Source organism: Neovison vison, chromosome 10, assembly GCF_020171115.1.
Source record: "Neovison vison isolate M4711 chromosome 10, ASM_NN_V1, whole genome shotgun sequence".
In the NCBI taxonomy this organism is placed as follows: domain Eukaryota; kingdom Metazoa; phylum Chordata; class Mammalia; order Carnivora; family Mustelidae; genus Neogale; species Neogale vison.
In genome coordinates this window covers 34,405,519-34,432,912 of record NC_058100.1, presented here as the reverse complement: position 1 = coordinate 34,432,912, position 27,394 = coordinate 34,405,519, and the positions used below count along the sequence as shown (strand labels likewise).

The 27,394-nt window shown below is 39.9% G+C and overlaps 1 protein-coding gene across 13 annotated transcripts in view; it reads right to left on the bottom strand.

The window, feature by feature from the left end:
• PRRC2C (proline rich coiled-coil 2C) overlaps nucleotides 1-27,394 on the bottom strand; it is a 95,569-nt gene that overhangs the window by 34,284 nt on the left and 33,891 nt on the right. For all 13 annotated transcript variants that reach the window (XM_044266957.1, XM_044266963.1, XM_044266959.1 and 10 more), the window contains exons 7-17: nucleotides 26,181-26,263; nucleotides 24,907-25,040; nucleotides 24,743-24,830; nucleotides 23,312-23,456; nucleotides 21,616-21,669; nucleotides 18,956-19,577; nucleotides 11,740-11,909; nucleotides 11,073-11,322; nucleotides 8,609-8,819; nucleotides 5,146-7,395; nucleotides 1,862-2,070 (exon numbers count right to left, since the gene is read on the bottom strand). In XM_044266957.1, coding sequence (XP_044122892.1) covers nucleotides 1,862-2,070; nucleotides 5,146-7,395; nucleotides 8,609-8,819; nucleotides 11,073-11,322; nucleotides 11,740-11,909; nucleotides 18,956-19,577; nucleotides 21,616-21,669; nucleotides 23,312-23,456; nucleotides 24,743-24,830; nucleotides 24,907-25,040; nucleotides 26,181-26,263 — 4,216 coding nt within the window. The remainder of the gene's footprint in view (nucleotides 1-1,861; nucleotides 2,071-5,145; nucleotides 7,396-8,608; nucleotides 8,820-11,072; nucleotides 11,323-11,739; nucleotides 11,910-18,955; nucleotides 19,578-21,615; nucleotides 21,670-23,311; nucleotides 23,457-24,742; nucleotides 24,831-24,906; nucleotides 25,041-26,180; nucleotides 26,264-27,394) is intronic.

Here is a 27,394-nt window from a genome sequence, read left to right as displayed (position 1 = left end):
CAATGGATGCCATGCACTCCATTACTTCACAGCGGCAAAGAATCTGCTTGATACTTCTAAGTTCATCTCAGTCTTCCACTCTGACTAAAAGGTGTGTATGTAAAAACGCTTTTCTTCACAGCCATGCCATCACCCATTTTTCAATTTTCTTGCCAAAGAGCTTCTTTAGAATGTCTTGAAGTTAGTTTACCCAACTACATGTAACATTTACAGAAATCTGAAGGATATTTTCTGTTTGTTTTCAACACCCTGCTCTTGCCTGGTGCTTTAGAACACTGTGGTCTAAAGAATGACTTAACGAGTTATTAGGAGAACCTAAACATAAGTAACTCTTAATACGTTTTAAAAATGTATAGTTCAGCTTCCCCTGTCAACTCAGAATTGTAATGTAGGTCTTACCTTTTTATGTCTTAATCCACTAATATAATACTTTGGCAATTTTCTACCCCAAAATTCTTTGGAAGAAGGAAAACTGGTCAAGTTATTTGGGAAGACAGAGTGATTTGAGGACTTCTGTAATCTTCATTTGCCATTTTAGAAATGTGGAGTTTAAACTCTCCTTTCTCTATGGACCACCATAAGGCTGGCATCCAAGCTTCCCATGGGTCTACTCTGTTCTCTGAATCAGGACTCGCCAATGTCAGCTCTGCCAGCACTGTGGTGCCCGCCGCCCTGTGCACTCTCGGGTGCTCAGCGGCATCCCTGACCTACCCCCACTGCTCGGTCAGCAGTCAGCAGCCCCCAGCCCCACGCTGGGACAATCAAAACTCCAAGGCTCCAGAGATGCGAATGGCCCCTGGAGTACAAAAGCTCTCCTGCTGAGAACCACTGCTCTGCATAATCGAATTAAAAATTCTGAAATGCGCAATTAAGCTGAATTTCTTTCTTTCCCGTATGAATCCCAAAATGGTAATCTAGAACAATAGTTCTCAAACATTTGTGTGCATCGGAATTACTGGACGACTTCATTAAAACACAGACTGCTCCAAGAGTTTCTGATTCAGTAGGTCTGAGGTAGTGGCCAAGATTCTGAATTTCTTACAAATTTCTAGGTGATACTGATAGTCTGGGGACCACACGTTGAGAACGACTGGCCTAGAAATAATACTGCCAAGGTCCTGAGCCCAAATCAAATTTTGTAGATTTAAATAACCATTAACTAGATGAAAATTCTCATCTTTATTTTTAATACTGGAATAGTAGTACCTAACCTAACTTTCCCATTAACACTTTCTGTCTGGTCTTAGTGCATCTCAATTTTACACAGTATTTCCAGCTTAAGTCTATCTGAATGAATGGCAAACAGTGCATTTTTACATGTTTAAGTGCCTTCTCATAGATACTCCTTGGTAACTTCTACAACAAATGTTTTCCTGTTGCTTGTGTTAATCCTTTGCATTTCATATCCTGTTACTTCATGGCTACTGAAAGTACTTAACCAGACCAACGCTGCCTCCCATTCTAGTATGCTCTAGTACCTTATCTGAGATAGCAATTTTATCAAGGGCCTAAGTCACTGAGGTTGACATTTCTTTCACATAAGATAAAGCACATGCACAGATAGACTTAAGCATCCTCTTTAGTCGTCTATGCTTTCCTACACCTGTTTGCAAGGTGGGTGGTTAATTTTCTCCTTTTTTATGAAGAGTGAAACCCTGCAGATTATCTTTAATGAAAACTTTATCAAGCATTCAAGGCTGGGCTAAAAACTGGTGTTATTTTAGTTCACCATATCAGTTAGTGATTTCATAATCAGCCTCTATCTTGACCTTGAAGGTCCAATTCTTTCTCTAATGACTTTATTATAGCATCAACTCAAATACAACAGATAATATATACATAAAAGGAACATAAGACATACTTGCGTAATTGTTGAGATCAAACTGTGACAGCGCATCTACTTTTTCTTTGGGTTTTTTAGGGCCTGATTTGGGGTCTTCTCTTTTTTTCCCTGTGGAATCTTTGGCGTTCTTTTGTCCTGTACCATTAGGTGTTCCTTCCTGATGGTGTGCAGAGCTGCCACTGACGGGATCGACAACAGCTGTGCCTGCAGACTGGTCATCAAACGGCCTACGAAACAATAATCTGAGTTACTACTACCTCCGCACAACCGAACAGAAGAAAAATGATCACTGGCCGTTTCTAGAGATTAGCCTAAGAAGAAACAGCAGTACGCTAGAGCACTCTTAACTCTAAAACCAATAAGCTTTAGGGACTTTTGTAGAGTTAAAACTTCATTAAAACTGAGCTTCCCCTGGGCGCCTGGGTGGCTCAGTGGGTTAAAGCCTCTGCTTTCGGCTCAGGTCATGATCCCAGGGTCCTGGGATCGAGGCCCGCATCGGGCTCTCTGCTCTGCAGGGAGCCTGCTTCCTCCTCTCTCTCTGCTACTTGTGATCTCTGTCTGTCAAATAAATAAATAAAAATCTTTAAAAAAAAAAAAAAACAAAAAAACTGAGCTTCCCAATAAGAGGTAGACTTTCTTTCCAGAATTAAATTCCAGAATTCCAACTGTGCCCTGAAGGTTCTTATTGTGCTTATCGTAGCACAAATAAGCTAATCAACCTGGCTTATTAGCAGAAAATTCCTGTGATCCAAGCTAATCCAAAGTATTTGTTACTGAATCTTTTCCACACAGGGCAGCATATGAACAAATTTAAAAAGCGTTCTTTTTGCACTACATGTGTTTTTTTTTTTTTAAAGTTCAATCAGATACGTAAACGTTAAGCATACAAAACAACACTTTTTGAAGATTTTATTTATTTGACAGAGAGAGAGAGAGAGGGATCACAAGGAGGCAGAGAGGCAGGCAGAGAGAGAAGGAGAAGCAGGCTCCCTGCGGAGCAGAGCACCTGATGTGGGGCTAGATTCCAAGACCCTGAGATTATGACCTAAGCTGAAGGCAGAGGCTTATTAACCCACTGAGCCACCCAGGTGCCCCCCCCAAAAAACACTTTAAATATGGAAATAATTGACTTCACAAACCCATAGTTTTTATTTCCTATCAAATTTTATTCTTGCATTTTTTTAAATTTATGAAATTATATCATGGAAAATGCGTTTACAAATTCATTTTCATCTTAGCCAATAGCATCACTTGAGATAAAAGCTTAATTAAGTGCTTGACATAAGGCATGAACTCAAACATTTAAAGAATAAAATAATTTCTTCTAAATGGGACTCTTTCAAAAAGATTTCAAAAGATTACAATCAATAATTTATATTTCTGCAGATTCAAAGTTATTACCTACATGACACAAAGTCTTGCTAAGTTGTTGAGATCTACATTACATAAAAACCAAATCAAGATTTCCTTTGGGGGGGGAAAAAAAGACTTCCTTTGAGTGTTACTACTCAAAACTGTAATACAGTCAATAACTACATTGTAACTACATATGCTATCCTAATTCTTTTGGCCTTTCAAAGAAAGGTTCTGGGGCGCCTGGGTGGCTCAGTGGGTTAAGCCTCTGCCTTCAGCTCAGGTCATGATCTCAGGGTCCTGGAACTGAACTCTGTGTTGGGCTCTCTGCTCGGCATGGAGCCTGCTCCCCCCCCCTCTCTCTGCCTACTTGTGATCTCTCTGTCAAATAAATAAATAAAATCTTTTTAAAAAAAATAAAAATAAAGAGAGGTTCAAATTCTGTGTTAAGAAGGTACTCAGGAGGGACACCTGAGTGGCTCAGTCGATGGAAGCGTCAAGTGCCTTCAGCTCAGATCATGATCCAGGGTACCCGGGATCAAGCTGCACATAGGGCCCCTTGCTCAGTGGGGGGCCTGCTTCTCCCTCTGCCTGTGCTCTCTCTGACAAATAAATAAGTAAAATCTTTAAAAAAGGAAAAAAAAAAAAAAAAGGTACTCAGGAAACACAACTAGTCGCATTATTTCTCTAAACTTTTTCTAAGTTATCAGAAAGCAAAAATATTTTCGTTGATGGGTATAGTGACCTGAAATGCTAAGCAGACTGCAACTAACCAATGGAGATTAATACATTACCTGAATAAATTATCAGCTCAGGCTGCAAACCTGGGAATTTGATCAAAACCCAGGGAACACCGTAGTAATAGCTGTTTACTATATACCACTTTAAGTTATGTAGTTCACAAACATCGTATCTTTAATCTTCACTAGTTTTTAGAAATGCGATTATTTTCTCCCCATTTTACTAGTGAGGAAGCAGAGTTTATACAGGCAGTAAGTTACCAGAACTTACTTTAATAACTAGCCAATATATGAATGAAAGAATGAACAGTAACTAGACACGCTGCTACTGTAATTTTTCCCAATATTAAAGAAATTAATAGTTTACCATAAACGACATTTTAATATTTAAAAAAACAGACTAAGCTTTAGCACAGTTTCAGAAAATTGTTTAAAAATAAATCCAACGGTGGAGTGGGGGGTGCCTGGGTGGCTAAATGGGTTAAAGCCTCTGCCTTCGCTCAGATCATGATCCCAGGGTCCTGGGATCAAGCCCCACATTGGGCTCTCTGCTCAGCAGGGAGCCTGCTTCCTCCTCTCTCTCTCTGCCTACTTGTGATCTCTGTCTGTCAAATAAATAAAATCTTTAAAAAAATAAATCCAACGGTATTTATGTTACTCGTGGCCTTGGTGGCAGTTCTGGGCCTCTATCCAGCTGGATCATTTACTGTGTCTACAACTCAAGAGAAGATATAATTTATTCTTAGGTTCCACATTCACTTCTAGCAACCAGTACAGAGCGACAAAGCATATGGTTAAAACGTACTCATTTAAGTCCCAGAGGACAGTTACAAGCCCCAGAGTTTTGTAAAGAGAAACTGGAAAAGGAGGGTTGCCCATTATTAATAAGATGACTTACCAAAAAAAAAAAAAAAAAAAAAAAAAAAAACAACAAAAAACTTACCAAAAGGAAGACACTGTACAGGTTCCTCCCTAGATGTATACATTCTCCCAAAGCTATAAATTCTTAAGATGACTCTTCTGGACAAGGTAACGGAAGGCAAAGACTCCTGAAACCCATGAACCTCTCTCACTCAAGCACCATTACTTTGAGAATAGACAAAAAGTTTAGGGGAGTCCAATGTCTGGGGTCCTCCACACAGACTGGCTTCTTTGCTCAGTTCAGCTTTCAGGTACGAATGCAATTAACAGCGAAAACAAAGTACTCACCCTCGCTTCCCACTTTTTGATGGTGGACCACTTCTCCGTTCATTTCTAGGACCTGAGAAATTCCTTCCGGATTTGGGTGGACCACTGTTGCCACGCCGATTCTGGCGATCTACACCAGGCCTCTGGCTAGAAAAACTTCTCTTCGCTATTTCCCTTTTTGGAGGTAAAACATTCTCTCCGGCCTTTGTAACTGCTTGTGCATTCAAATCAGCATTTTTTTTCTCATCTCTCTCACGCCTCTCATTGAAATCGCTGCTTTCAGAAGCTGTTTCCCACTCTTCATTCGCCTGATCTGAAGAGTTCTGATTAGATAAGTCTGGTGTCTTGTTCCCGGAAACGTCCCCAGCAGGGTTAACTGGTTCTTGAACCACATTATTAACGGTGCCATTCGTGGGCACGGCTACCTCGCTGGTTTTGGAAGCAGCCTCTCTCTCTCGCAGACGTCTAAATCGAGGAGGCTTATCCTGCCTCGGAGGTCGGGTAGGACGCTGTCGCCGGGGTCTTTCTCTAGCTGGGTCAAATTTTCGTTCAAATTTTGGAGGTCGTTTATCTGCTGGTATAGGAATAAACTGCTCATGTCTTCTTGGTGGCTCTCCGTCATCTGGTTTAGGAGCTTCTGTCTGCCTTGGGTTCCACTGGTTGTCCCTATAAGCGGGTCTCCGTAAGGTGGAAGGGCGAGTCGGTCGGCCTCCAGGATCCCTTCCACCGCGTCTGAACGTCCCCCCTCTGCCTCGCCGTGTGGGCTCTCCTTTGGGAAGGAAGCCTGGTTTAGATTTATCATCATCCCTCACATAAGGCTTTTCTAGAGGTCTGTTATCTACTCGGATATGATTTTCAGGCTTGAAAGAAGACGGAGGCTTTATAGGCTTTTTGTTTTCAGACCGCTCCTCTCTTTTGGGAAGTTTACCTTTGCTTAAACTATCCTTATCGCTTGCACTTTCATGAATCTCACTGTCTGTGTCTGTCTCAGAACCCCGCTGTCGTCGTCTTTTAGGAACAACTTCAAAATCGGAGCTCTCACTTCGTGTTTCACTTTCTTCTCTCTGTCGAAGAGGTCCTGAGGGCACATGCTCTGTCCGGGGCTTATTGTCTCTATACTGAGGGTAATCTCGAGCGTGGCCCCTCCCACCCCGGCCACGCCCTCCGTAAGATCCTCTATAGCTTCGGCCTCTGGAATAGTATTCACCCCGGCCTCGACCTCTGTATCCTTGATCTGGAAACCAATCTCGATCTCTAGCTTCTTTCCAATAGGTCCGAGGGGGTAAAGTGGATTCTTTTTTAACTGCAGGTCTGGAATCCGGTCGAGGCCTCTCTACAACAAGGTCTTTGCTACCAAGTTTCTCAGGCTGTTTTTCTTCTTTGACTGCTGGTCCTGGGACAGCTGGCTGGTTCACAGCTTTAGCCACAGGCTCTACCTCAACACTGCTTACAGGTTCCGAGGGCTTCTCAGCATCTTGAGGTGGCTTTGGAACCACAGCTGAAGCTTCTGCGGAAGGTAATTTCTCCAGTTCTGGTTGAGGCGGTGGTGGGACCGACCCTGGCTGGGCTGGTGCCGCAGGCAGTGGCGCTGGAGGAAGAGGATCTTTCTTTTCAGTCTTTTCAGGTTTCACAACTTTTTCAGTGACCTTTTCTCCCTTTTCCCCTTCTTTCTCCTTCCGCTGCTCTCGCTCCTCTTTCATATCCCTAAGTATGGGTTTTTTAATGGGACCCGATCTTCTCACAGGCCTATCGTTACCTTCTTCTCTTCTGTTGGAGCTTGGCCTTGGGCCCCAACGAGTTTCTGACTTAGATTTATATAGTTTTTCAGGTTTTGGTCCCTCTGAAGATCGTATAAAGCCATCCTTCTTTGGTTTTTCCTCTGTCCTTTCTGCTGGTTCCTTTGAATCAAGGCATCTGCTGGTTACTTTAGGAATGCTTGCAGATGGGTCATTTCTTTGCTCCTCTGATTTTGAGGTATGGTTAGATCCATGGGAAACACTTCTTTTCCGGGCAGGCAGGCTTTCTCCAGCCGAAATTCGCTCTTCTTGAGGAGTGCCTATAGTTTTTTGATCAGGTATATCAAAACAAGCAGACTGATTGTTTGTGTCGGTATGACGAGGTCTAACGTCTTCCACAGATCTGCTTAAGAACTTTTGTGCTTCTGTCTCACTGGATTCTCTGACAAAGTCTGCTTTGGGATGAACCTCTAATTGACTATGTTCTACAGGATAAGCAGCAGCAACTTGTTCCTGATCCCGTGGGGCTTCAGACCTAAAAAAAAGAGAATTCAGAAGTATAACTACCAAGACAAGCCCCTTCTCACAAGTATACAGCAATATAATCCCTCTAATTACAAACCACAAATGTCTAATCATAAAAACAATTTTAAAAGGATCCTAATCTTTATGCCTCCTTAAAAAGTTTAGTGCAGCATTATTCGCAATGGCTAAGAGGTAGGAACAACCCTCAGTGTCCACTGACAGATGAATGGAGTAAGAGAATATGGTATGTACATATAATACAGTGTCCTTTAGACACTATGAAGAAAATACTGTTGTATGCTACCAGATGGATGAGAACATTATGCTAAGAGAAACGAGTAAGCACAGGACGAACGCTGTAGGATTCCACTTATATGAGGTATATGACGTAATCAAACTCATCCAAGCATCAAGTGGAATGGTGACTGCAAGGGACTCGGAGGAACAAGGAAATTATCGGTTACTTAGTGGATATAAAAAGTTTCAGTCTTTCAAGATGAAAAAGTTCTAGAAATGTACTGTAAAAGCACCATGCTTATACTTAACAATACTGTACTAAACACTCAAAATTTCATTGACGGTAGCTGCCACGTTATATTTTTTTCCCTACAATTACAAATGAACTTCATTCCTTAAGGAAAAAAAGCATGGAAGTTAGGCCATGCTGACGTGAATTTTTAATCCATCAAGACTAGTAATTCCCTTCTATAATCAAAGAATACACTAGAATAGATCTTTCTTCCCCATAGAATCAGCATTACAAAATATAGTTGATAAAAGGGAAGAAGTTCTAAGTTTATGGTTATAAGTTACTACAGATCACCAATTATCTGCTTCAAGTTATCTCTATAAATTAGTATTTGCCTTTATCTTGGCATTAGAAGACTTCCACGAGGTACTGATAATCAAATGTCTACCATTTTTCATTAGTGGAAAACTGTATCAACACTTTAAGCTAGACTACATGTCAAATAGTAGAAACTTGCCAATTTTACATACAACAAAAATTTCAGTATTTAATTCAAGTGTACAGAATTAGGTGACAAAATGCTCTAATGCAGAAAATGACAGAAAAGGCAAGCATGTCCAAAAATGAAATGACATAAACTAAAAGGGAGGTAATCAGATTTGTCACTCAGTCCTAAATCAGAATGATCTCCAGGGACACTACAGTTTTCATTTTACCACAATATTCAATTTGTATTAATAATTTTTATAATTACCTTGCATCCTCAGGTTCTTCTGTTGCCTTGGGAGTAGTGGCCTGCGGAGGCTCAGTATGAGGATAGGGATCCGACCCCCACATAACACGAGGTTCAGACAGGGAGACTGCGTGATCTCTTGCAGATCGTGCTATGTGCTCAAATGACTCTGAACTGTTTGCTGATCCTTCCATCTGTTCTCTTCTCATTAACGGCTTAGGAGGAATCATTCCTTTAAAAAAGTCAGAAAAAGTTGGGAAAAACAATCATTACACCCATACTACATAGTATACATTACTACACACATTATAGTACACAATAATATACTATATATACTATTACATATAGTATATACCAATATATTATTACTACAAATATTAATTTAGAATTCTATATTGGAATTCTATACTTGAGCTAAAGAAATCCTTTCTGCCAAGTGAGGAACTCAAGAAACAATCAATGAAAATTATTCAAGTTTTTCTGTGAATGAAATTTTTACTGTTGCTATTAAACAGATTTAAGAGGGGGCACCTGTGTGGCTCAATCAGTTAAGCTTCTGACTTTGGATCTCTGGTCATGATCCCAGATCAAGCCTTACATCAAGCTTCCTGCCCAGCAGAGAGCCTGCTTCTCTCCCTCTTCCCCTCCCTCTCTCTCTCAAATAAACAGAATCTTAAAAAAAGGTTTAAGAACTGAGGAAACAAACAAAACAAACCATAACAGCAGCCTATTTTTACTTTAAAGGAAAAAATATATATATATAATGCCTATCAAATAACATATATGATACCTCTGTGCATGTTAATAAAAACATAGTGATGATTATACTAGTAGTGACGATTTCCAGAGAAAATATTTCTTACAGATAATTCCATTAATGTAGTTTAGTTTAATTAGTTGATCAATGCTATTTATTATGCCTCTTAAATTTGAAAATTGCAGTAGAAATTTTGAAATTAAGACATGATTTTTTTTTTTCAAAGATTTTATTTATTTGACAGACGGAGATCACAAGTAGACAGAGAGGCAAGCAGAGAGGGGCAGGGGGAAGCAGGCTCCCCGCTGGGCAGGGAGCCCAATGCGGGGCTCGATCCCAGGACCCTGAGATCTTGACCTGAGCTAAAGGCAGACACTTAACACACTGAGTCACCCGGGCACCCCAAGACATGATTCTTGATCATATTCTTAACACCCCCCAAATTTTCCTCTATAGCATTCTGTTAATGAATTATCTGGATTTATCCTGACAGATTCCATGCAACACTGCTGATTCACTTGTTTTCAGCTTCCCATGGGAAAACTCAAGTATTTGGCAGACAAAACTGAAAAGCTGGAATACAGAATACAGGGACAAAATTTAAATGTTTTAACACTTAAAAGAGTAAAAACAATTTAGCAAATAACAGAAAATATTTTCAGACTAAAAAAATTTTTAAATATTTACAAAACAGAAAAGAACTAGTGTTTTGGTATTATCACACATATGATACAGTGTCTGGCACTTAACTACTCTGTGCTGAAAGTTACAGACTTTTTTGATTAAAAATCTAGGCACCCTCGGAGTGCCTGGGTGGCTCAGCCAATTAAGTGTCTGACCCTTGATTTCAGCTCAGATCATGATTGCAGGATCTTGAGACTGAGCCCTGTATTAGGCCCCCTGCTCAGTGATAAGTCTGCTTCAGAGTCTCTCTGTCTTACCCTCTGTCACTCCCCTAGCCTACGTGTGCATTCTTGCTCTTAAAAAAGATAAATCTTTTAAATTAAAAAAAATCTAGGCAAACTGGGGTGCCTGGGTAGGTGTCTGACGCTTGCTCTTGGCTCGGATAGTGACCCTTCATGGTTGGGAGACTGAGTCCACGTCAGGCTCCGTGCTCATTGGGAAATCTGCTTCAGATGCTCTCTCCCTCTGCCTCTGACCCTCCCACTCATGTGTGCTAACTCACTCTCTAAAATAAAATCTTTAAAAATAAAAAATTGGGCACCTGGGTGGCTCAGTGGGTTAAAGCCTCTGCCTTCAGCTCAGGTCAGGATCCCAGGGTCCTGGGATTGAGCCCCGCATCAGGCTCTCTACTCAGAGGGGAGCCTGCTTCCTCCTCTCTCTCTCTCTCTCTCTTTGCCTGCCTTTCTGCCCAGTTGTGATCTCTATCTATCAAATAAATAAATAAAATCTTAAAAGAAAAACAAAAAAGAAAAAATCTAGGGGCACCTGGGTGGCTTACTCAGTTCAGCATCCAACTTCAGCTCAGGTTATGATCTTGGGGGCGTAGGATGGAGCCTTGAGTTGGGCTCCCTGCTGGGCGGGAGTCTGCTTGTCTTTCTCCCTCTACTCCTGCTCCCCACTTGTGCACATGCACGGTCTCTCAAATAAATAAAATCTTAAAAAATACATCTAGGCACCCTACTTTCAGTTCTTCCTAGGTTAGAGGAGGAACGGCAGGACGACGACCCGCGGGGCCGCCAGTGAGCCACATCAACGTCAACTCACCGGGGTGAATGGGCGGGATATCCATGGCCGGTCGACCTGATATCATCCGAGGATCCATGTACGACTGCATCATGAGCCACCTGGGATCGAAACCCATGGAGGCCAGGTGCTGAGGGTGCGGCTGCATGGGCTGGTAGAGAGGTCTGTGCGGCGGCGGAGGGACGGCGCCGCTGGACGGCTGGGAAGGCACGGGCTGCGGGAGCGCACCCTGCTGCTGCTGCTGCTGCCACTGCTGCTGCTTCATCTGCTCCTGAGAAGGCAGGATCCCACATCTTGAGACTTTAGTTCCACGGGATAAATCAACGTAATCAACCATACCAGAAAGTTACAGGGAAAAGAACTCCAAAGACCGTTTACAGCGAGCGATGGAAGTCGAAAGAACAAAAGATCAGTCGTGACATTCTGGCCTTATGGACTGAATCACGCATTAATCATACTAGAGAAATCATTCCCCAGAAAGGAAGATGGTGTTTATAAATGAGGCAGAGGAGAAAATACCGAGACAGAAGTTTATGGTAAAACCCATCATCGACAACCTTCTATTAAAAAGGTAAAGAATCTCATGGAAAATTTTTGTGATTTGTGTATTTTACGTTTTGCGTCAAACTACTTCTCAGACTACTGAGAACCTTTTCAACACACACGTGATAAAATGTTTTACTGTTACCTGCTGCCGCTGAAATCGAGGTGGTAAAGACTTCTGGAACTGTTTAAAATAACCAGATAACACAGCAGGTCGAGGCTGCGAGCCCGATTCTGGCTCTGTTTCATGTGCCACTGGCGTGGTCTCCTTCTCACCGCGACTGCTATCTTGTCGAGTGAAAACTGCATCATCCTCTGTCCAAAAAAAGGGTGAAAAATAACGATAATCACCTATGACACTTACCAAATACATGATGTGTGCACTGGCATAAAATTATTAGAGATCTTTAAAAAGGTTAATGAGGAAGAAAGCATCCTTAACAGCCAAAAAAACTGTTCTGTACTCTAATACTGGTAGCAATCGATGAGGTTAACATTAAAGTAATAAAACCTTAGATTTCCTCAAAGCCAGGTTCTTTAGAGATCACAGGTCCAAGTACGTTACACCAAAAATTTGTATCTGATAATTTGTGATAGTAAAAAACATCAAATACCTATTTCCCATTGTTTCAATAGCTATTAATCCTGTCAGTATTTACCTGTGGTTCACGAGGACTTACGTGAAAACACTTATGGCCTAAATATAAAATGTAACACAACAGTTTGCTTTTTGAAGAAGAGACGATTATCTATAAAGAAAACTAATGAATCGAAGTCTGACAATAGCGATCATGGCTATCTTCAAACAAATAAATTATTATTCTATGTAAAGAGTATCAAGAATGATACCAAAAAGAACTATATACATATTTATTTACTAACTAAATAACAATTTCTCACCCTAAAAAAAAGATATCCATTCTAGACAATGTCATTTGTCACAATTACAAAGCCAAGCTTGTTATAAATCCTCTTCTCAGAAAACTAGGGATGAATTTTTTTTTTTTAAGATTTTATTTATTTATTTGACAGGCAGAGATCACAAGTAGGCAGAGAGGCAGGCAGAGAGAGAGGAAGAAGCAGGCTCCCTGATGAGCAGAGAGCCCAATGTGGGGCTCGATCCCAGGACCCTGGGATCATGACCTGAGCCGAAGGCAGCGGCTTTAATAGGGATGAATTTTTTAATGAAGTTTATTGTGCCAATGTAAAAACCATGCTCTCAAGAATCACAAACCATATTTTCTTACTGGCATTACATTCAATATTAAGAATGTTGTAAAAAGAAAAATAAAGTATTAGAAAGAAAAGAGAGCCAGTAGGTCCAACACTTAAAAATCAAAAGTGAACATCATGCTGATGAACCCAGCAGAAGTTAAACTGCCATAAAAAATAGAGAAGATGTGAATGAAAATAAAAGCACCATGAAATAATGATTAAAAAGAAAAGCATAAATAAATGGTGTAGACACAGTCTCGTCTGAGAGTTAAATTAATCACTGTATCACTGACAGAACAAGGACTAAAATGTGAATTTCCTTATTCTGAATTTACAGTCCTTTCTCATCATCTGTTAATGGGATTCCCTAAGGCTGAGAGTAATCATCAATATTAAGCTAAGCCAATGGTTTTCGCTTCTTTTTAAAAGACAGTATTTATTTATTTGAGAGAGACAGACAGACAGACATACAGAGAAAGAGAGAGAACACAAGCAGGGGGAGTGGGAGGGAGAGAAGCAGGCTTACCAGTGGGCAGGAAGCCCAATGCGGGGCTCAATCCCAAGGACCCTGGGATCATGACCTAAGCCGAAGGTAGATGCTTAACAAATGAGCTACCCCATGCGCCCGCGGTTTTCACTTCTATGGTGAGAAATTTTACTTTGTTAGTATTATGAGCAACCTGTGCTTGTGATATGTAACCAAAGCCCATTATCAATATCAAATTATTTCTACATACATTAATATAAAAATTTATCAAATCTAACAGGGGCCTGCCTTATCTCATTAAAAAAAGTTAAGGGGTGGGCGCCTGGGTGGCTCAGTGGGTTAAAGCCGCTGCCTTCAGCTCAGGTCATGATCCCGGGGTCCTGGATCAAGCCCCGCATCTGGCTCTCTGCTCAGCGGGGAGCCTGCTTCCTCCTCTCTCTCTCTTCGCCTGCCTCTCTGCCTACTTGTGATCTCTCTGCCAAATAAATAAATAAATAAAATATTTAAAAAAAAAAAAAAGTTAAGGGGTGCCTGGGTGGCTCAGTGGGTTAAAGTCTCTGCCTTCGGCTCAAGTCATAATCCCAGGGTCCTGGGATAGAACCCCGCATCGGGCTCTCTGCTCAGTGGGGAGCCTGCTTCCCCCCCACCCCCGCCTGCCTCTCTGCCTACTTGTGATCTCTGTCTGTCAAATAAATAAGTAAAAAAAATAAATAAATAAAATAAAATGTTAAGGTAACATACTCAACTTTTTTTTTTACAAAGAGCCAAGTCTGATGATGACTCTAAGTAAAAAATTAAAGGAAAACTGTGAGTAACTTTGTAATATAATTTCAAGCAGCATGATCTTGTAGAAAGACCGTAAGTTTTGAGATTTTAAAAAAAGTTTTCATTAGTTCTGTAACAGGAAACAGACTGAAACAAAACTACCTTTTTTCTTTTTTTTGAAGATTTTATTTATTTATTTGACAGAGAGAGAGAGAACACAAGCGAATGGAATGGCAGAAGTAGGCTCCCCTCTGAGCACGTGATGCGGGGCTCAATCTCAGGACCCTGGGCAGACACTTACCCAACTGAGCTAGCCAGGCACCCCAAAACAGAACTACTTCTATTTTAACAATAAACTGCTCATTAAGAATGAAATTTACTGGGACACCTGGGTGGCTCAGAGGGTTAAACCTCTGCCTTCGGCTTAGGTCATGATCTCAGTGTCCTGGGATCCAGCCCCCCGCATCGGGCTCTCTGCTAAGCAGGGGGCCTGCTTCCTTGTTCTCTCTGCCTACTTGTGATCTCTCTCTCTGCCTACTTGTGATAAACTGTGGTTAATGCCAGTCAATTAGAGCTCTTAGCACAGTATCAGCTACGTACCTCCCACCTCACATTTTTTGTAAAAATTTATTTATGATAGAGAGTGTGCACACACACACACACAAATGGGAGGAGGGGCAGGGGGAGAGAATCCTCAAACAGATTCCCGCTGAGCACAGAGCCACAAGATCATGACCTGAGCTAAAACCAAGTGTCCATCGGATGCCTAACCAACTGAGCCACCCAGGCACACTCCCCTTACATTTAAACCCACACTGGAGCAAGTGGAAGAAAAAATTCGCAAACCTGGAGATAGGATAATGGAAATTATGTTTGAGGAACAGAGCAAAAAAATAAACAGAGCTTGGGGTGCCTAGGTGGCTCAGTGGGTTAAGCAGCTGCCTTCGGCTCAGGTCATGATGCCATTTTCTCTGACCACAAAAGTTAATTATCAAAAAAGAGAAGTGAAACAGAAAAACGCTCAAGTCCATGGACATTAAACAACACTCTTTTTTTTTTTTTTTAAAAGATTTTATTTATTTATTTGAGAGAGAGAGACAGTGAGAGAGAGCACGAGCGAGGAGAAGGTCAGAGAGCGAAGCAGACTCCACATGGAGCTGGGAGCCTGATGCGGGACTCGATCCCGGGACTCCAGGATCACGCCCTGAGCGGAAGGCAGTCGTCAAACCAACTGAGCCACCCAGGCGTCCCTAAACAACACTCTTTTAAACAACTAAGGGATCAAAGAAAGAATGACAAGCGAAATTAGAAAATACTTGAGATGGATAAAAACAAAAACACAACATACCAGAATTTACAGGATGCAGCTAAAGTGGTGCAAAGGGGGCAAATTTATAGCTATAAACGCTTACATTAAAAAATAAAGATCTCCAATTCAAAACCTTGTGTTACGATGTCTAAGGGAAAAGAGTAACAAAGTAAACCCAAGACTACCAGAAGAAAGGCAATAAATATCAACACAGAGATCCACAACAGAAAGAATAGGAAAATAGAAAAAAATTAATGCAGCTACAAGTGGATTCTTTGAAAAGATCAATTGACAGACCTTTAACTAGGCAGGTCAACGAAGAAAAAAAGAGAAGACTCAAACTACTACAATCAGAAATAGAAATTGGGACATTACTACCAATTCTACAGAAATAAAAAGGATTATGAGAGTGTTATGGATAAGTATATACCAACAAATAGAATAAGCAAGGTGAAATGAACAAATTCCTACAACACAAACTTTGTAGTTAAGTTTTTAAATCCAGATGTGTGTGTCTTCCAGCTTTGTTACTTTATTTCAAGACAGTTTTAGCTATTCTGGGTCCCCTGAGATTTAGAGTTTTCTACATGTAAGACTGTATCATCTGCTCACATTACCTGCATCTCTAATATACTAATAACGACTGATTGGAAAAGGAAATTACAAAAACAATTCCATCTGTAATAGCATCAAAAAGAATAAAATAAATCCTTTAGAGTTTTTTTTTTAGGTTTTTATTTAAGTAATCTCTACACCCAATGTGTGGCTTGAACTCATGACCCCGAAATCAAGAGCTACACACTCTCCAGACTAAACCAGCAAGGTATCCATAAAATGCTTAAGAATTAACCAAGGAGGTGAAAGCCTTGTACAATGAAAACTACAAAATACTGCTGAAAGAAATTAAGACATAAATGAATGGAAGCACATCCCAATGCTCACAGACTTCAAGACTTATTACTGTGAACATTATCAACGCTACCAAAAGCAACCTAGAGTTATACAATTCCCGTGAAAATCTCAACAGTGTTCTTTACAAAACAAAACCCCCATACATCATGAAAAACTTAACAAAGATTGAGGACTCACATATCTAGATTTAAAAGCATACAACAGGGTTGCCTGGGTGGCTCAGTGGGTTAAGCCTCTGCCTTAAGCTTGGGTCATAATCTCAGTGTCCTGGGATTGAGCCCCACATCAGGCTTTCTGCTCCCCAGGGAGCCTGCTTCCCCCCTCTCTGCCTGCCTCTCTACCTGCTTATGATCTCTCTCTCTCCCTCTCTCTGTGTCAAATAAATAAATAAATAAAATCTTTAGAAAATAAAAGCATGCAACAAAGCTGCAGTAATAAAAACAGTAAGACATTAACATAAAGCCAGACAGATAGGGCAATGGAATGGAATCAAGATCCCAAAATAAACCATCACATACACAGTCGAATGATTTTAGAAGAGGCTGCTGAGACCATTCAAAGGGGGAAAGAACAGTCTTTCCAATAACGGTACTGGGAAAACTGAATATCCAAATGAAGAAAAACGAAGCTCAACTCCTACCCTAACACAATGTACAAAACTTATCACACAGGTCAAAAATGTAAATGTAAAACATAAAAGTATAAAACTCTTAGAAGAAAACAGAACAAAAGCTTCATGACATCAGATCTGGCCATGACTTCGTGGACTTGACACCAAAGGCAGAAGAAAAAAATAGATGGATTTCATGTAAATTTTAAAGTTCTGTACATGAACAGAATATCAAGTGAAGGGGCGCCTGGGTGGCTCAGTGGGTTGAGCCGCTGCCTTCGGCTCAGGTCATGATCTCAGGGTCCTGGGATCGAGGCCCGCATCAGGCTCTCTGCTCAGCAGGGAGCCTGCTTCCTCCTCTCTCTCTCTCTGCCTGCCTCTCTGCCTACTTGTGATCTCTCTCTGTCAAATAAATAAATAAAATCTTAAAAAAAAAAAAAGAATATCAAGTGAAAAGGCAACCTACCTAAACTCCTAAAATGCAGCAACAATCTAATTAAAAACAGAAAAGGACTTGGACATTTCTCTAAAGATACACAAATGGCCAGCAAACAAATGAAAAGATAATACTCAGCATCACTAATCATTGGCCAAGTGCACATCAAAACTACAGTGAGATACCACCTCATACTTATTAGGAAGCCTACTATCAAAACCCCACCCCCCCAGAAAGTAACAGATGTTAGTAAGGATGTGGAAAAATTAGAACCCTTGTGCACTGCTGGTGGGAATGTAAAACGGTACAGCTGCTGTGAAAAACAGTATGGTGGTTCCTCAAACAAAAACAGAACTACCATAAGATCCAACAACTCCATTTCTGAGTATGTAATAAAAAAAAATGAAAGAAAGCAGGGTCTCAACAAGGTCTTTGTACCCTCACATTCACAGCAGCATTATTCAAAATAGGTAAAATATGGAATCAATCCAAGTGCCCATGAACAGATAAACAGGTAAGCAAAATGTGGTTTTACATAGATTATTAACCTTAAAAAGAAAAGTCTGCAATATGCCATTATATGGATGACCCTTGTAAGACATTATACTAAGTGAGATAAGCCATTCACCAAAAGACCAATTCTGTATGAGGCACTTTTGAAAACAGTCAAAATCAGAGACAGAAATCAGAACAGGGGAGAAGAGGGAAGTATTGTTTAGCAGGTACAGTTTCAGTCTCACAGGATGGATGAGTTCTGGAGATGGACAGTGGTGAGGATGGAACATCCTCATCAATGTATTTAATACCATTAAAATGTACACCTAGGGTGCCTGGGTGGCTCAGTGGGTTAAGCCCCTGCCTTCGGCTCAGGTCATGATCTCGAGGTCCTGGGATCGAGTCCCGCATCGGGCTCTCTGCTCAGCAGGGAGCCTGCTTCCTCCTCTCTCTCTCTGCCTCTCTGCCTACTTGTGATTTCTCTCTGTCAAATAAATAAATAAAATCTTAAAAAAAAAATGTACACCTAAAAATGGTTAAAATTCTATACTTTGTTAGATATATCTCACCATAATAAAAAAATATGGGAAACAAGCATATTAAAGTATCCAATAAAATTCAGCTTCTATTAAAAAAAAAAAAAACAAACTCAGGGCACCTGGATGGCTCAGTGGGTTAAAGCCTCTGCCTTTGGCTCAGGTCATGATCCCAGGGTCTTGGGATCAAGTCCCGCATCGGGCTCTCTGCTCTCTGCCTACATGTGATCTGTCAAATAAATAAATAAAGTCTTTAAAAAAAAACAAAAACCCTCAATTGGGATGCCTGGGTGGCTCAGCTGGTTAAGCATCTGACTCCTGAGTTTGGCTCAGGTCACAATGTCAAGATCCTGGGAGCCAGCCCCACATTGGACTCTACTCTGTGGGGAGTCTGCTTGACATTTCCTCTCCCTCTGCCCTCCCCCTGCTCACACACATGTGCACCTACACGCTCTTTCTGTAAATAAGTTAATAAAATCAATCTTGAAAACAAAAGAAACCTCATTTTCATGTGGATTACATGCATACATCAAACACGTGGACACCCACACGAGCAGCACTATGAAGCCTCCTACAGAAGAACAAGACTCTCATACCTTTATTACAGTTGGTCTCACTTTCTGGTTTTTCTACCACAGGTTCTAAAATGGGTTCTTTGTGTTCAGTTTTTTCCTCCACTTTTTCCCTTTCTTTCTTCTCCAACTCACATTCCTTTTCCTGGTCTTTGATCTTCTGCAGTTCTTTTTCCTTTTCCTGCTGCCTTTCTAGTTCTTTCTCTTTCTCTTGCTTTCTTTCTTTTTCCAGTTCTCTCTGTTTTTCTTGTTCTCTCTCCAGTTCTTTCTCCTTCTCCTGTTGCCTCTCCCTTTCTTTCTCCCTCTCCTTCTCTCGCTCCCGTTCTTGTTCTCTCTCGAGTTCTTTCTCACGCTCCCGTTCTTTCTCTCGCTCCCTTTCTCTCATCTCCTCTGGAGACGGCTGTTTGTCCACTATGCCAAGCTTTTCATCCAACCGTTTCAGTTTCTCCGCACACGCTGCCTTCCTCTGTTCTTCCATTCTTCGCTCTTCCTCTTCACGCCGTTTCCGAGCGCGTTCCACGGCCGCAGAAAGTTCTGACTGCTGTCTTCGTCTTTGCTTCCAAATTTCATCTTCATCTGGTACTTGCTGCTTGGCAGGGAAAGGGCCTGGTCTTCCAGGTACTGCCTGTCGGTCTGGAGGAGGATGCTGCAACATTACAATAAATGATAAGGTGAATATGACAGATCTATTTCCAAGTAACAATGGGTATCACAGACATGAAGAGGGAAGGAAAAACTCGACAAAATGTCACAAATATTTCTGATAAAGCATACATATTAAAACACAAACAAGTAGTAACATGGGGAAAATATTTAGGTAATTCTCCAAACTAAGACCAGAACAATTAATCTAGGCCACATACCTATTTATTGTGGCAGACATTACTGTGCAAAGAATTTGTTGAATAAAATTAAGAAGCTGTCACAAAATGATTTCAAAATCTAAATTTAGACACGAAGGAATTTAGAATGTGAGTGCTCGTAACTCAGCGAAGGAATGCCTAGGGAGAAAGTCCATGAAGATGCAGAACAGTGTCATGTGAGCCCTGAGAAGAAAAAAGGTGCAGTTACAGGGAAAAACAGCCAGAGATGCTAAGTGAAGACGAAGACACGACTACTGCCAACACTTCACAGGAGAAGAAATCCCTGGAAATCAGCCTGTATAGAGAGTTCTCAATCTCTGAATTGAAAGCTGCAGAAATGCACACTCAGAACCCAGAGTGGAACATGGGCATCACCTGAAAGACTTCTAACTGGTATGTTCTAGAACAATGACAATCACTGCCAGTAACTATGGGAAAATTAGCAGAATAAGAGCACCTGAAGCGCTAGAATGTTAAGGAACTAAAAATAAAATAAAATAAAATAAAAAGTACTCATTTTATTAGCTTGTAGGGTAAAGAAATCTGGAAAGCCACATAACCAGTCAGAATCCTTACAACGGAGAAAATGGGATGATGAAAACATTGGACTAAATATAAAATATATAGATATATATATCTAGACTCTCTATTTTACTCTAGACTCTCTATTTTACTATTACTCTATTTTATGGTCTGAACCTATCTAGCAGAAATCCAAGTAAAGATGCTTAGTTGATCACTAAATATGTAACTCTTGAAGTTAGGGTAGAACTTTAAGGGCTACAGATTAAGTTCCATAAGCACATATATAAGATCTTCCAGGGAAAGAGTCAGAAAAAGGAATAAGAACACAGCCCTTAACCCTCCAACACCGAGGGCATGTGGGTGGCTTATTAAGTTAAGTGTCAGACTCTTGATTTCGGCTCAGGTCATGATCTCAGAGTGTGGGATCAAGTCCTGTGCCGGGCTCCACATTCAGTGGGGAGTCTGCTTGGGATTCTCTCATTCCCTCTCTCTCTGCTCCTCCCGCTTCCTGTTGTGTATGCATGTGTGCACTCCCCCCCTTCAATAAAGGTACAGAAGAAAATACAAACCAAAGAAAGAGAACACAATAGTGCGATGTCTTAAACGTAAAAAAAATAGTCTTTTAAGAAGGATGAAAGATTAGCTATGTCAACCGCTACTGAAATTAAGTAAAATGAAGACATGAAAACTGAATTGGACAAGATGGAAATCATTACTGACTTTCATAAGAACAGTTTCAAAGGTACAGTGGTGATGAAAAAGTGTAACTGGAAAGGGTTAGATGAGAGAGAAAGTGAACACAGTAAGTGTAAATAGCTCACTAAAACTATTTTGCCACTAAGGAGAACATAGAAATAGGGTGGAAACTATAGTAGTAAGGAGGGTAGTAAGAGTTAAGGAAGGTGTGAATTTTTTAAAAGTTTCTTAAGATGGGAGGTAATATTACCGGTAAGCGAAAGAGATGGGAGCAAGGGAACAGTAGAAGGGCTGATCTTAGCAGCGAGGACAGGAAGAAGTCAGAATGGGAAGGGCACTGAAATGGGAAAAATAGTGGCTTCTCATCTTCTTAGTGAAATCAGGAGGAAGCATATCAGCTGAGAATAAAGAAGAGCAGAAAAAAGAGGAAGATACGCAAATAACAAGGTAATATCCATAACTGTTTCATAAAAGTTATTAAATAAGAAACATACAGAAATCTTTCCATTAAAACAAAGTCAAAATACATACAAAAATACATACACCACAAATAAACCACAAATAATACATACAGACCGCAAAGAAGCATTTAAGGTTTACCTGCTGTGCAAGCAATTTTGGAGGTGGGGGCAGGTGTGAAGATGGTCCACGTTCCTGTTATAAAGATAAGGACTATTACAAAATAACCAGATAAAAGATATCTACTAGAAATATTTCTGAACGTACTTAAGTACGCCTTTAGTTTTGAAATTTTATTTATGTAAGCCCTATTCTTTCTCTGAATTTTTTCCTAATGGCAAACTAAATGTAGAAACTTACCTAAAGAAATGAAACATCTAGAACATATTGAGAATCAAATACAATACATACTCACTTGTTCCAGTTACAACCCTATTCACTTGCTAATATATACCTCAATGTCACACACACAAATCAAGACACCAAGATATGGCATATGATATTCTTCTATTCTTTTATAAGAAAGGAATTATTACTCCCCATGTTAAGCCAGTAAATTAAAGTCACATGAAACATGAATTTTATTATAAAAAAAAAAAACTTGAAAAATTCTTTTTCAGAGTTCACAAATTCTCCAATGACTAACCAATGCCTTAAGGACAAGATTCAAACTTCCCTGGGACGCCTGGGTGGCTCAGTTGGTTAAACAGCTGCCTTCGGCTCAGGTCATGATCCCAGCGTCCTGGGATCGAGTCCCATATCGGGCTCCTTGCTCGGCAGGGAGCCTGCTTCTGCCTCTGCCTCTGCCTCTGCCTGCCTCTCTGTCTGCCTGTGCTCACTCGCTCTCTCTCCCTCTATCTCTGACAAATAAATAAATAAAATCTTTAAAAAAAAAAAAAAAAAGATTCAAACTTCCCTGAAGAGCACACATTTAACAACTGGTTATCACGTAGCTCTCTTAACTCCTTTCCTGTATCAAACTACTTGAGATTTACAGACTGTGCCATGCTTTCTCATGCTTCTCTACTCTGAACATGTTACCACTGCTTAAAATTTCTCTCTTCCCTTTGTTTCCTGGTTAATTCCCACTTCAAGTACCGAGTCTTTTGCAAAACCTTTTCCAGAGAATGCTCTAAGAACCCGCTATGTGCGCTCTGCCACACCAGCTGTCACACTGTCTTGCAAATGATACTTGATGTCTTTTCATTTTACAGAGACTGCTAGCTACCTATCTTATCCCCTTGAAGGGACAAGCTTCTCATCTGCTCTGAATGAATTCAACAACTACATGCTGAGGGCACTAGGTGCTGAGTGGGCTCTCTGGACGACAGCCCTTTTTAATTCCCAGCTTGCAATGCAGTTTCTTGGAAGTAGGATCAAGTGTATCTGTTTACCCACATTACCTCCTTTCTTTAACAATAGTCTTCAAAATGACTCACACTTAATAGATTTCTATACTCCTTACATGTGATTTTCCTACTCAGCATACTATTTTACATATGAATACTGACTACAATTTATAGAATACTCAATAAACCATAAAGCACTTAGCAATGTGTGGAAAAACAGTTTATAAAAACTTAGTAAGTGTCAGACTCTTGTCAGACTTTAATAGGACCACACTATTTACAAGACAGAAAAAAAGTGAAATTTTAGTTTCTATTTAATAATTTTAGCTACTATATTGACAGTTCCTGTAAATATGCAATAAAATTGTGGTTTACATCTTCAACTACTCAAGCAAAGATAATTTCCTTTTCCTAACTCTTCTTTCAACTTTATGATGAATTCAATGAAAGTTCAGGTAGTGAATATGATCTCCTTAAGTCCAACAAACCTGATTAAATGGAGGTCCCTTCCCATAGGGACCTTTTGATACCGATGGTTGGGCAGATATCTGAGAAGAGGACTTAGCGTTGCAAGCTTCATCTGCTTCTTTTCGGTTTTCAGTGTTTTCAGAAGCTTTTGAACCTTGATCCTCACTAAGGAATCAAAATCCAGGTGAAGTAAGAAAGTAAAGTAGACAGACTACACCATAAGTAAAAGCGTTTTGTCTGTATAAGATTATTTGTATATGGGTTGGGGGGGGAGCGGGAGTATATCAAGGAATGAGATGGTCTTGTGACCTAGTGGTGTATTCATTCATTCATTCATTCATTCATTCTATGCCATATATCAATAATGTGTTAGGAACTGGGTTTGGCCAAGTTATCATCACAAGTCTGAAGTACAGTAGCATAATTGTCAAATACGGACACTCACACTTGACATACAACTTCACAAAGGACTACAGCCCCACCATTTTGTATCACTCCAACCCCAAAAGTCTCATCTAAATGCAACCAAGTAATACTATAATTAATACCTGTGTTCTAATTTATCCTGACTTAATGAAAAGACAGAAGTCAAACTACAGTATTTTTTTTAAATCACATGTGCAAGGCAGCTCATAACTGATCACAAAACAGCAGTATACTGCAATGCCATGGCTAAAAACTACCAACTCTACCAAATTGTCTAGCAACTTATAGCGTGTGCATGCAAGCTCCTTATATTTTAACAGCCCAATTTTTATGGTATATAACTCATGTATTTCTGATTCTGATGCCTCTATACTGGAGAAAAGATGCGAAGCTCCCATTCTTCAAACTTTAATGCTGCTTGCTGAAGTGTAAAAACTCAAAGACTTGAGGCAGTTCCAGTAACTCAAGTGATTTTTCTCTAGTTTTGTAAATATGAAGCAAGTAACAAGTTTGAAATAGTCCCTGATGTGGTCTTCCAAGAAATCACCATTTAGATGGTTAGGATCTAAACATCTTTTTAAAAAATATGTATTTTCTTGGGCGCCTGGGTGGCTCAGTGGGTTAAGCCGCTGCCTTCGGCTCAGGTCATGATCTCAGGGTCCTGGGATCGAGTCCCGCATCGGGCTCTCTGCTCAGCGGGGAGCCTGCTTCCTCCTCTCTCTGTCTGCCTCTCTGCCTATTTGTGATCTGTCTCTGTCAAATAAATAAATAAAAATCTTTTTTAAATAAATAAATAAATAAAAATATGTATTTTCTTTAGAAGCATAAAACTTTAGTTCCTTGATTAGCTGTACTTTTAAAATTTGGCTCAATAATCACCTTCCCAACTCAGTAAGTTCTTGGAGTAAAATACAGAAATTCTATAAAAAGGGAACAAATGACTATTAACGAAGCCTCTGCACAAATGGATAATGTTATACCAATAAATTCATAGTATTACTCGTGGAAGGTATCCAACAGCTTACCTGCTGCTTTCCTTAGGACTACTACTTCCTTGCTCATCATCATCACTGAAATTCAGCTGTTCTGTATAATCTACTTCCATCTGAGCACCTATTAAATTAAGGAAAATTCAGACTGACTGTTTAAAAACATCTAAGAACTAAAAGCAATTAATTTTGCCTCTTACCTGCCCAACCTTCATCAGCTTCAGCATCTAGGTTATCAAATTTATCAAGCTCCTTCAGTTCTGATGCACTAAGGATGGAGGGGCGTTCAGGCTCAGAGGCCCATGAAGGCGGTGGACCCCTTCCTCGAAGGCCTCTAATGAACAGAGGTTATGAGGGGAAAAGATACAAAGTTTTAATGATTATAAATTACATAAATATCAAAAGACTGAAATTTAATTCATTTCAATTCAACATTAGTATTGTCTAATATACTATTGTCTAATATACAAAATATTTTGCACCTGACATGTGTATGAAGAAATTCTGTTAATACATAAATTCAGGACAATATATAATTCTGTTACAAGTATTTAATATCAGAAAATGGGTTTTTTTAATTGCCAAAAATTTAAGATAAAACAAATGTTAAAGAATTATATGGCTAAGCCTAATACTAATATTAAAATAAAGAATGTTAAGAAAAATCATTGAAGAGAATGCTCAAGTCTCACATTATGCAAAAAAAAAAAAAAAAAGGAAAGAAAGAAAAAAGAAAATGGGAAGTCATTTAACCCATGGAATTAGAAGAACAGATAAAAAAAACTATCACGTCTTACCAGGGACAGTTTTCAGTTGGATGATTTTCAGTTTTCAGAATCTTATGTCAATTTAAAGGGGCTTTTTTGGTAAAGATTTTATTTATTTATTTGACAGAGGGAGACAGAGATCACAAGGAGCAGAGAGTAGCAGGCTCCCTGCTGAGCAGAGAGCCCAATTCGGGGCTCGATCCCAGGATCCTGGGATCATGACCTGAGCCAAAGGCAGACGCTTAATGGACTGAGCCACCCAGGTGCCCCCAATTTAAAGTTTTTATGTTAATTTAAAGTTTTAGAAGAATAAAGTATTGTTGTGTCTTCTGGAAGTCAATTATTTGGGGCGCCTGGGCGGCTCAGTGGGTGAAGCCTCTGCCTTCAGCTCAGGTCATGTTCTCAGGGTCCTGGGATCGAGCCCCGCATCGGGCTCTCTGCTCAGCAGGAAGCCTGCTTCCCCCCCTCCGCCTACTTGTGATCTCTCTCTATATATCAAATAAATAAATAAAAATCTTTAAAAAAAAAAAAAAGTCAATTATTTGTTCATGGCAACTCTATTCTGAGGTCAAAATAATGAATCAATCACCATAATTCATTCAACCTCCAGGAAATCTTTTTTTTTCCTTCCAACCTCCTCCAGAAAATCTTAATGAGCACATATGTGCCTTTGTGCTTTGGTAACTTTTATCATTTAATAGCCTTACTTGTTTGTTTCAGATAAAGAAGGTGGAAACCTCATGGGACCATGAAGAGGAGGATACGCCATCCTCGGATACTGCTGAAACATCTGAATGAAGAAAACAAAATTGGTAAAATTTGTAACCATGTTATATATGTAAAAGAAAGGGTCACCCTAACTAAACCTGAGATTATAATTTACAGAAAGAAAGAGTCTAATAAACCATCCTATGAATAATTAGCTCTATCAACTGATACATATCATCATTTACTCACAGTAACAAGCTATCTGTTAAGAAACTGCATCTAGCAAGACTTTACAAATAGAGGTAAAAACTAGGACACATCCTAGGAAGAACTTCTGCCATCCCATTTCCAAAATAACATCAACGATTACGTACCAACATGAAAAACCTAAAAAGACAACATGCACGCACCCCAGAGAACTGCAAAGCCTTAAGTTTAAAGACTTGAAAGAAAATAATGTGACACTTCATCATAATGTAGATTAACTGAAAACGGATTTATTGGTAAAGAGAAATTCAGTTTAGATAAAAGTATGGCCCATAACCCAAGGTAGTAAGGAAGACGGTGTGTACCGGAGATTTCCCATGGGTTGGAAACAGGTGGATTCCAATGCAGGTTAGTATACAGATCATAATCCTAAACTGCTCTCTATGCTAACCTGGATTCAAGAAACTAAGTTTAGAAGTTTAAAGCTAGATTATAAAGACAAAAACACCAAGAGAAGGGAACAGATGTCAAAAGACATGCTTGTAACTATCTACTTATAACCAAGTCAAAATACAAAAAGAAGAGGGAGAAAAAAGGAAGGAGAGAGGGTGGGAAGGAAGGAGAAGGGAAGGCAGGCAGGCAAGAAAAGGAAAGAAAGGAAAACTGTACTACCTTAAATACTTAATTTATATCCTCAAACAGATCAGCTTTTCTTAAATAAAAAACAGTAACAACAACAAAACCCTGTTAGGTAAAGAAATTACTCTCTACTTGAAGAAAGGTTATCATTCCATCTAAAGATGCAATTTCTAAGTAGGGTTAGAGCAAACTTAATTAAGTTAAGCAGCAGCTGAAGCTCAAATGGAGAAGTTTTTTGTCTGGTGAATACTAAGAATTTCTGGTTACATCATTGTGTACTGAAAGTCAGCAAAAACACAGCTGGAGGCAAACGTTCACAGGTAAAGTTTCATTAGATCCCTCAGGCAGAGAGATTAATTTCACGTAC